Source organism: Gymnoscopelus microlampas (assembly GCF_963454915.1).
Source record: "Gymnoscopelus microlampas genome assembly, chromosome: 7".
In the NCBI taxonomy this organism is placed as follows: Eukaryota; Metazoa; Chordata; class Actinopteri; order Myctophiformes; family Myctophidae; genus Gymnoscopelus; species Gymnoscopelus microlampas.
In genome coordinates, this window is record NC_139944.1 from 48,661,267 (window position 1) to 48,672,439 (window position 11,173).

Here is an 11,173-nt window from a genome sequence, read left to right on the forward strand (position 1 = left end):
TGGTGAGCTTCCTCGTGTCGCTAGTATCAGAGATTATAGTCATACTTTTTACATTATTATGTTTCTATGAGTAACAATTTTACTGTTTAACTGTCGGCTGCTGAGACGAAATATATGATGTTTTATTGCATATTTTATATACGTCCACACGTTGGAGACTGTGTCCATTTCATAGAGAACTTCCCCAACAGTGTGGACTTCTTAGTGTAAACAACAGGGGTGCAGAAGTGTTATTATAATGAACTTCAAATATCACAACGATTCTTTTTGACCAAAAAGATCAAATTAAACACATGAAGTATCCGGGTTACGTCGCGTATGTAGTAGGAATTATTTCTACAACATAGTGAACATGCATGTCAAATTGATGGGACGTGGCATGACTGTCATATCATTACAGTCATGGTTGAACTTGAAGGTTGTGTTTGTACTTTCTCCCTTTTTGGCCTGTACATCTACATAAACGTTCAGATTTCAAATATAAAGTGCTTACCCCATGGCCACGGATGTTACAATTGTGTGCAGGCCCTCAGAAGTACCTGTATCTTCCGTATTCTTCAATAAAAAGCATTTTAATCCGATTGGTGGCCATTTTCTCCGTATTTCCTCCTATAGTTGGGAGGCGTATTGCACTCTAATACATGATAAGTCTATTAGAAAATGGCCACCGATCGGATTAAAAGGCTTTTAATTGAACAATACGGAAGATACGGGTACTTCTGAGGGCCCGTACATAATTGTAACATCCGTGGCCATGGGGTATGCACTTTATATTTGAAGTTTGAACGTTTATGTAGATGCACGGGCTAAAAAGGGAGACAATGCAAACGCTATTTTGAAGATCATCCATGACTGTCATGTAATATATGACAGTCATGTATCAGGGCTAACTCTATGCATATTAGTGTCTGCTTGTGACTTGACTTGTCATACAGTATGTGGCCGAAGGTTAATCTGTAGCAGAGGGCCCTGACCAGACAGTAACAACAGAGTGCATTTCACCCTTGATCAACTTTGTAGTGAGTAGCCTGTTTTATTTTAAAGACAAACAATAATATACAATAATATGCAAAACATCATCTGTACTAGTAGTAATAAAAAGAAAAAGCATATGTACAGTAAACAGTTGAGGGGGGTCATTTCTGGTGTTAAGCTTAGACTTTAATAGGACCAGACAGTTACCATTTGCAGACAGGTGCTCTTTTATGGCGGTTTTGAGTGTTGCCCTGTCTGTCAGCTGGGTGCTGCACAGCATAATGCATATGACATTTATTTTTATTTTTGTTTTTACTTAATTTCTCTTTAGGGTTGACTCAAAGACCATATGATGCTTAAAGGACATGCAACTGTGACAGCGTTGTGGCAGCTCACGGAATTGAGTGTGATACGGAGAAGATGGAAGTTGACATGTTTGCATCGTAAATTGGGTAAGGGAAATTGTGTTTTCAAGTATACAGTCTTACAAGGAAAATGCTAAATGGATGGACTGCATTGCATTTATTATACAGCGTCTTTCTTCAAAGCACTTTACAATGCATCTCAAATCTCCCATTCACACGTCACACTCTGATGGCAGAGCAAACCTTGCAAGGCACCCGCAACAACCGAAGGGTTAAGGGTTCAGTGTCTTGCTCAAGGACACTTCGACACGCAGCCAGAAGGAGCCAGTGATGGAACCGGGAACCTTCAGATTCCAAGGTGGCTGCTCTACATGAGCCACTGCCGCTCCATGACAGCCAAATGACCCTATATTGCCCTAAATCATGGGTTTTCAACAGGGGGTCCGGACCCCTAGGGGGTCCTCAGAGTTACTACAGGAGGGGGGCCACCAAATATTTGTGTGATAGGATATTCTTTTTACATTAACCACTTGAACGCTAGCATCCCTATTCTGAGAAGAAATATTCTTAGCCAAAAATAGCCGATCGGCTATTTTCGGCAAAGAGCTTTGGTGTAGAGGGGAAAAAAGAGCAGACCAAGTACACAGTTAAATGTTAAGTTTACTAAGTATTGAGGGTTTAAGTGCATGGTTAAAGGTCTGAAAATACACATTAACATGAATCCAACATACACTGATGACAGTGCTGTCAAACAAGTGTATGAAGCTATCTATGAAATCTATGGAAAAGTTTAATCTGCAACACAAATTTTATACAATATGTAGTGGTGGTCCCTCCTTCTTCTCTCTCTCAGCTAGGGGGTCATTGGCCTGAAAAACGTTGAAGACCCCTGCCCGAAATTGCACTTACAAATTCACAAGAGGGGAACCACAAATCACTGATTCCTTCAGTACTGTGGACTGGTTGTTTGTGGCTACAAATCCACAGCACTATGTGCCAATACGAACTCTTGAGTGAAATGTGTCTCTGTTAAGTGCCCAACTTGTCTTTATGTATTTTATTTTTTTCATCTAACCTTAGGGACAGTACCATTGAGGAGCACCGGCAAGCCAGCTCCTCTTTTGAAAGCCACACCTTCTCGTGCGCTCATAGATGAACCAATCATCATTGAAGGTGCTTTCTTGCCCCCCCACTGGCCTGTCACAGTGCGCGCACAAATGCACAGTGAGGATGGTGACCTGTGGGAAGCACTGTCCCACTACAGCACAGATGGGAAGGGCACCGTTAACTGTGAGTACATATCAACCAATGGTCCATGAATGGTTTGTTATGGTTCAGGAATTTGATTGCTGTAAAATGTTAAGAAAATACAGTAATTAGATTACAGATGCTGAGCAAAAAAATAGGGGTTCGTTTTTGGATTACAAAAATAACAATTCATTAATTAGATTAATTTTGTAAATATAAATATCCTGTGCAAAATGCTTCGTTCGTGTTGTCTACCCTCTTCTCCTCTTTTGACATGTAATAGTTTGCATGTTGTCAAGGAGTTTAACATATGTTCCTGTGAGAGTACAGTTCAGAGTTTGAACCACTAGGAAACAGTGTGAGAATCTCAAAAATAGAGCAGTCATATGCACATGTGTACTTTATCATATTTCATGATTTTATCTGCAGTTGCCAAAATGATTTACAAGTGAGAAAATATGTTTTACTCTTTATACTTGGTTGCAGATGGCAATAATAGCACTCAACTTACTGTCTGTAAATTGGAATTAATTGACATCAGACTAAAACATGGATCGCTCACTGATTATAGTTTAAATCAGGTAATGCAGTCATCCTTTTGTGTTGTTGGTTAATCCACTTATTTCTCTTTGTCTCCTCTAAACAGTAGCCAGAGACCCTTCAGTTGGGGGCTCATATCTAGGCTGTGAACCGATGGGTCTGTTCTGGGGATTGCACCCTGCGCCTGGGGGAAGACAGTATGTGCGGTAGGTAATACAGTTATAGTTATAGAAACGAACACAACAAGTAATTAAATCATCATTTTACGGCATCAAGCTTGTTTCAACGCAAATTACTGCTTTGTATTTTGTCCCCAGGTTGAGGAAGATAAATGTAGAGACTCCATACTTGGTACAGTTGTCCTTATTTGAAGGCCACGTGTCACCCAGTGAGAGTTTGAGTGAAGAGGGACAGAATTCAGAGCAGCTGGCTTCTGTAACTGTTGAACGATGGTACATGGCACCAGGCGTAAGAAGAATAGAGATTCGCCAGGATGGCATTGTGGGGACATTGTTCTTACCACCTGGTGAGCATATGATCAAAAATAAATCTTTAAATGTGGCATCATTTGATCAGAAAAAGACTCGCGCTCCACAAAAACCGTAAAGAAAACTCCTTAGACAGAAAGTAAGAAAACATATTTTTATTACATTTTTATATGCTCATAAAGTGCTCTAATCATGAAGTGCAGGTGCTGCACTTTCACTTAATTTGATTTGAGACCACCGCACCTGCAGTCAACTCTGGACAAAGGACAGAGAAGGGCAAAACTGTTTTCATTTTATCGGAAGAATATTCACGATGAAACGTGCGAGATAGATAAGTGTTCATAAATGGCATCTAATCAAGTCATTCCCTCTAGGCCCAGGGCCATTCCCAGCCATGATAGACATGTGGGGTATGGGTGGAGGACTGAATGAGTATCGTTCTGCCCTGTTTGCGTCCAGAGGCTTCGCTAGTCTTGCCCTGGTCTATTTCAAGCACAAAGAAATGCCTGGTCCACCCAACTGTGTCGTGGTGGGCGATAGCTACTTTCGGGTAAAAGTGACCATTCAACATTCTTGCATTTTTCTTTCTCTTTATTGTGACATTTTACTGAATCAGGTTTTCATGTCCTCAAAAGCTCCATTTGTTCTATTATCAACAGTCAGCATTCCAGCTACTCCAAGATCATCCTCAGGTCTGTGGGGACAGGATTGGAGTCATGGGTTTCTCCTTTGGCGTATACCTAGCTCTGCGAATGGCCACTCAGATTGATTGCAGTGTAAGTGATTGTTTTTAATCTAGAAACAACAATCTACTAGAAACAAAGGAGGTCACGCACACATCCATACACCCTTTAAAGGCAGGTGCAGGTGCTGAATTCAAAGGAGACACAGATCAACTCAATGGAAGTGTTCGCACACTGTAGCTCCCTTCAATTACTTTTTTGTGGCATCCACATAAGTGACGTTTCGAGCATACTGCTCTTCGGTGGATGCCAGAATAATGTCAGGGAGCTACAGTGTGCAAACTCTTCTATTCCTTTATCTCTACTAGATCCATTGGATCCATTTCATGGGCCCACAAGCACCATGCATGCAGGCCTAAGCAGCACTTTGTGTACTGCATACTTCATGTCCTAGATGATTAATGTTTTAAGCAGAATGAAGACATACGACAAATTCACTGTATGCCTGGCGTGAAGGACTTACATATACTGTAGTACAGTATGAAATGCCTTGTTGGTGACAGTCCTGTACTTCTACATTCACTATTGATTTTTTCTTTTCTTTTCAGCCGAAGTGTTTGATTGGTGTAAATGGTCCAATGGGAAATGTCAACAACTTTTACATTTGTGACCGCAGCACTGAAAGCTATGAAAAGTAAGGTGATCGGTATGAAATTCTGTGTAGGTAAATAAAACCTCTGATGAATTATTGCCTGGATGCTGCTTCTCTCTCTTTTTGTTGTTGTTTGTTTCCACTTTTTACAATAATACAATAATAAATACACAACAATTGGAGTTTTAGCCATGTGAAGTGGTCCGTCTAAACAACAATTTGGTAAATTCAAAATGCTATGCATGATAACAAGTGAAAACAAATCGTGGGATTCATTGGGGTGCGAAACAAGTTAAGTTCTTCATTGTTTAACCGTTTAAACTGTGTTGTATTTACAGTCCCGAGACATACTGGCAAAGTGATGGACAGGATTATGTCAGTTACAGAAAAGCCTCCTCACCTAGTACCGTCTTCCCTGAGAAGAAAATAAAGGTAATGTGATGAGCAATGCATTAGTCTCAACATGTAGAGTCTCAACAGCAATACTGCTAATATGAATAACTCATTTGTGTGCACAGCTAATTAAAACATTTCCTAATAATTGTGTTTTATATCACTAAAGCAAACTCTGACCTGAGACAAAGTGTGTGTGTGTCTTTGCAGTTAGAAAACTTGGCTTGCCCTTTACTCTGCATCGTGGGTGAAGATGACCAGAACACTGCAAGTAAAGAGAATGCAACTGAGGTACAGTATATTAGCATTTTCTTCTCATCTGTCTTACCTTAAGTGCCACAACCAGCCTAATTTTTTTTTGGGAAAAATAAGTTAAATATTTCAAAAGATATAAAACATATGAAGTAAACAAAAGTGTTGGACTTTGGCTTACTGGCAGAGTGAACAAGAAATGTGGTGCAGATCTTTCCGGCAGTTTGACAAGCTCTGGATACACACACAAAGACAGATAGGCCCCCTTATTTACTAGTAGCCTCCTACAGAGTAATGCCGTAAATTGTTTTTATTCTGCACTATAGATACACTTTGGCTATTCATGGAAGCACATTCTTGACTATGCAAGAGATGAGACACTTAAAAGTTGAAGCACAGGGTTGTTACACAACTTTACTCTGAGTTACAGTGTATAGTTGTTATACTAATAGCTTGTTTTGTTTGTCTTCAGATGGAGGAGACCCTGAGGGCTGCTGGCAGAGCCCACCTGTTCACCTGCTTGTCATACCCCGGTGCTGGTCACCTCATTGAGCCTCCTTATACCCCAAACACAAGGATATCCACATGGGCCAACAAACCTAAAAAGAGTATGTTTTTTTCCCCCCTCACACAGCAGTATTTGTACTTTGTCTGATGTTGTTGTGAATTTATCATCTTCACAATTGTAACCTTTTACCAGAGTATTGAATTCATATCGGAATAATATTTAATATTTACATTTATACTAAATAGCATGTAAAATATTGTCTTAATTGTAGTTCTCACGGTCTGGGGAGGACACCCTGCGTCCCATGCTGCTGCCCAGGAAGATTCATGGAAGAAAACCCTGAAATTTATGGAATGCAATTTAAGAGGGTGATGCGGTGGTGTGTATGGAAACACATTCCCCCAAATGAATAAAATTTAAAATTCCTGACTTGTGAAGTTATTTTCCTGTCCTAATTCCAGCTTTTTTTCCTCACAAACATTAGATAGGCTATTGTGAGAAGAAAACTCATTGTGTTTTCAGGTCGTCCATACAAACTTAAAGGCATACGTCTGTCCGTCCATTCTCTGGACGATGAGGAATCTTTTGAGGGAATTAGGGTTCCAGGAATGTACACTGAAGATATTACTGAGCTACTAAAGATTACAAAGGTTAGATTACTGTTAGATGTATTAAGGGATACACAAGTGTTAAATAGGATATCATCTAGTGAGGGACTTTGATAGTCTTTTATCCGATCCACACATCGGAGCTCAGAAGGTGGCAGTAATGCACCAAAAGGGCTGGATGCCAACCTGAACTAACTGGCAACTGTGAAGTCTATCTGGTGCACATGCAGGATATATGACGTCAAGGGTTAATGTCTAACTGAGCTCAAACTACAGTGGCTGACTTGTCATACAGTACATGTGGAAGAGGTTAATCTGTAGCAGAGCAGAGAGCTCTCTGCAGACAGTAACAACAGAGTGCATTTCACCCTTGATCAACATTGCAGTGAGTAATTCCAGATGGTAAAACAGCATTATTCCTATAAATAGAGCTGACAACTGATTTATTTATAATTTCCTTTTTAGGGTTGACTGAAAGACCATATAATGCTTAAAGGACATGTAAAAGCGTTGTGGCAGCTCACAGACATAAGTGTGATGCAGAGGGGCTGGAAGTTGACATGTTTGCACCGTAAATTGGGTAAGGATGGAACTGTATTTTCCATCTTGTTTTTCCAAGTAGGCCTCCACTCGGCCAATTACCGTAAGTGTAATTACTCATACAAGTTCAGAAGAGCTCTAGAATAGGCTTATGCACACCATCTCTACGTACACTAGTACACCGACAGCAGGAAATAAACCTTCCTGCTGTCTGATGCTCCTATCAGTGAGTGACCCAAACCAAAACATGGATGTTGTAGGGTGACACATCCAGTCACAAATGCATGGCAACACCTCTACTGTACATAATTACCTCCATGAACCAGAAATGCCTTGCCATGTGTTATTGTAACAATGGTGGGCCTTCTGATTTTTCAGGTCTGTAGTAGCCTACTGGCAGTACACACTCAACAGCATTATAATGTGATGTTTATTACCACAATCTGTCAATCTGTAACTTGTCTATTGGAAAACAATTTCCTTAACTGCATAGGAAGAATTACACCACGCAGCTTCTGCTGCTAATGTAATTTATGCCAATATGGACAAAAAACAGCCTGGTCAGCAATGGCAAGGAACACCTGGAGCTTTTCATATAGAAAATGATCTTGTGTGGAATAATACCCTACATCTCAGTAATGTCAGTAATTTACCGCATTCTGATACTTTAATATCAACCCTTTGGACATTTAAATCTAAATCCGACTGCTCTGTTAAGTGCCCAACGTGTCTATTTTTCCATCTAACCTTAGGGACAGTACCATGGAGTATTATCGGCAAGAAGCCAGCTCCGCTTTTAAAAGCCACACCTTCTCGTGCTCTCATAGATGAACCGATCATCATTGAAGGTTCTTTCTTGCCCCCCCACTGGCCTGTCACAGTGCGCGCACAAATGCACAGTGAGGATGGTGACCTGTGGGAAGCACTGTCCCACTACAGCACAGATGGGAAGGGCACCGTTAACTGTGAGTACACATCAACCAATGGTCCATGAATGGTTTGTAATGGTTTAGGATTTTGATTGAAAACTAGAAAAGTGGATCTCCGGCCAGGCCTGGTTGCCTACCCAGGGCTGTGTCAGCCGTGTGGTGCAGCAATTGGAGGTGGGTAGACTTTGTACGACAGACGATACAACTATTAATGTTTGATGCCCTCTATGGACAAAAGTGAAATCGGTTTTGGAGATGTGCTCTATAGAGGACCTTCAAATGCTATAACAATTTAGATATTTGATTGGATATTGCGTTCATGATATGTTTTAAGAAATAGGCCCCGCCTTCCCGCCTTCACATGTTTGAAGGCAGTGACAGGCAAATACCCCCGCCCCACACACACACATATATACACACCCTACCACTCCATACCCCCCTCCCATACCAAACGATTCCTACCTGAAAGCCCCCCATACCCAAGCCCACCCACACACACCCTGCCCCATTCCCCTCCACATATACGCTCACACACCCCACACCCCCACACCCCCATCTAACATATCAAGCAGCTCCTACCTTCAAGCCCACCCATACAAATGGATCACAAAATGGATCACTATAGTTGATCATATCAGGGAATCAGTTTTTTGTGTTGTCGGTAAATCCACTCATTCTCTCTCCTGACAACAGTAACCAGACACCCTTCAGTTGGGGGCTCATACCTAGGATATGAACCGATGGGTCTGTTTTGGGGATTGCGTCCTGCACCCGGGGAAAGACAGTATGTGCGGTAAGTGATTCATTCTGGTTGTTACAGAAAAGAACACCACGCGGTAATTAAATGCTCCGTTTACGGCTTCAAGCTTAACTCATGAGATGATGACGCTTCAGTTTTTTGTAATAACAAAGTGCAGTCATTATAAGACATACATTAACCACTTTAGTCCTATTTTATAAAAAGGCTATTTGAAAATAGCCGATCTACAAGCTCGAGGCGTTGTGAGCTTGGAGATCTGCTATTTTCCAACTTTTTAGTACTTTTACTTTTGGTACTTTAAGTATATTTTGATAGCAATACTTTTGTACCTTTACTCAAGGTCCATTTTTAATTCCAGACTTATACTTGTGTAGCAGGGCTATGTAAAGCAATGACTACGCCACCCACACATATAGGAGTGAGGGATCCTTTAAACACATTAACCATATACTGTATATATAGATATATAGGACTGAACAAGGTAAGGTTCCCCAGAAGGGTACGGGTTCGGAATGAACAGAACCAGAGGCTGATGTATCAAATGTTTCAAGTTTATTCAAACAGTTGGTTTAAAAAGTAGTCCGGTTAAAATACAGAAAGGAAGAAAGCGGTTAGTATTACTGGGAGTTCTGTAAAGGGACTAAACCCAAAAGACAAAGGGGCAATAAGGGTAAGGGCTTCGGGGCCTCTAAAGTAAATATACCGAGATTAAACAAATCAAATCCAAATAATGCAAAACCAAAAGCAAATAAAGTAAATAAGCAAATAAAAACAAAATACAAATACGCAAAATCAAAATCATGCAATGCTACTTAATGGCCCAGTATAGCTCTGTCCTCAGGTCAACCCTATTGCACACAGTCCAATAGCAAAAACCCGTCTAAATAGTACATATGGCACGGTGGGAAAAACAGTGATGGTTAGTCCAGCTCCTACAAAAAATCAAATAAAGCATTAGACCAACCCTCCAACAATTCATCCCAGACATTAGGCCCCTATAGCAAGATGACAAAATACAGTAAAATAACAAACATACCCAATGAGTCAATATATGCTCATGGCTCCCATTGATATAGGCCTGCACAGCCACAGGGTACTCAAAGGACCTGGAGGCTTCTGGAAACAGATATATATTAGTATAATTACCAACAGGCCTAATATTGTCAACCTATCTAAACTCTTATATATATACTATTGCTACAATGAGTTATAAAAACCTTGTCATTTGTTTCAGATTGTCTTACCGAGAATTAGTCTGTACCCCTCATGCCTCCAGGTCTCTCTCACAAACACTCAAGCCAGGCTTCTGGCTAGACAGGAGGCCACAAACCTGGCCACCCCTCTTTATGCACTTTCCTTAAAGGGCCAGTGCTACACTTGTAACAGAGTACTTCTACATTGCAGTATTGATACTTTTACTTAAGTAAAACATCTGATCACCACTGATCACAGGAAGCCTTCACAGTGGTCCTCCTGACACTTTACACAAAGTGTTGTTTTGTGCTCTGTCCACAGGCTGAGAAAGATAAATGTAGAGACTCCACTCTTGGTACAGTTGTCCTTATTTGAAGGCCACGTGTCACCTAGTGAGAGTTTGAGTGAAGAGGGACAGAGCTCAGAGCAGCTGGCTTCAGTAACTGTTGAACGCTGGTACACGGCACCGGGTGTAAGAAGAATAGAGATTCGCCAGGATGGCATTGTGGGGACATTGTTCTTACCACCTGGTGAGCACATGATTTTAAAAGAAATCTTTAAATGTGGCATCATTTTATCAGCCGAATATTAATTTAATGAAACATGCTAGAGAGAGAAATAATTGTTCGTAAATGGCATCTAATCGAGTGATTCCCTCTAGGCCCAGGGCCATTCCCAGCCATGTTAGACCTGTGGGGTATGGGTGGAGGACTGAATGAGTATCGTTCTGCCCTGTTTGCATCCAGAGGCTTCGCTAGTCTTGCCGTGGTCTACTTCAACCACAAAGAAATACGTCCTGGTCCACTCAACCGTGTCAGTGTGGGCGATAGTTACTTCAGGGTAAAAGTGTCCAGTCAACATCAACAGTCTTGCAGTATACGTCTTTTTCTTTCTTGTAACATCATGTTTTCATGTCCTCAAAAGCTCCATTTGTTCTACATCAACAGTCAGCGTTCCAGCTACTCCAAGATCATCCTCAGGTCTGTGGGGACAGGATTGGAGTCATCGGTCTCTCCTTTGGGGGATACATAGCTCTGC

General features: G+C 41.1%; 1 protein-coding gene across 1 annotated transcript; it reads left to right on the forward strand.

The window, feature by feature from the left end:
- Positions 1–972: 972 nt before the first annotated feature.
- LOC311049286 (bile acid-CoA:amino acid N-acyltransferase-like) lies at positions 973–8,030 on the forward strand. Its single transcript, XM_084062823.1, has 13 exons — positions 973–1,019; positions 1,307–1,427; positions 2,421–2,630; positions 3,235–3,334; positions 3,446–3,654; positions 3,991–4,166; positions 4,276–4,392; positions 4,908–4,993; positions 5,290–5,383; positions 5,555–5,635; positions 6,069–6,204; positions 6,376–6,483; positions 8,005–8,030. Exons 2-12 carry the CDS (start codon positions 1,325–1,327, stop codon positions 6,474–6,476), a joined length of 1,413 nt encoding a protein of 470 aa, XP_083918949.1. The 5' UTR covers positions 973–1,019; positions 1,307–1,324; the 3' UTR covers positions 6,477–6,483; positions 8,005–8,030.
- The last annotated feature ends 3,143 nt before the right edge of the window (positions 8,031–11,173 follow it).

Bases quoted from the DNA above. Each gene is read 5' to 3' on its own strand.
- LOC311049286 (XM_084062823.1), top strand. From the start codon at position 1,325: ATGATGCTTAAAGGACATGCAACTGTGACAGCGTTGTGGCAGCTCACG. The intron at 2,631-3,234 runs GTGAGTACATAT...TCCTCTAAACAG, and splicing joins TGGGAAGGGCACCGTTAACT to TAGCCAGAGACCCTTCAGTT. The intron at 5,636-6,068 runs GTACAGTATATT...GTTTGTCTTCAG, and splicing joins GTAAAGAGAATGCAACTGAG to ATGGAGGAGACCCTGAGGGC.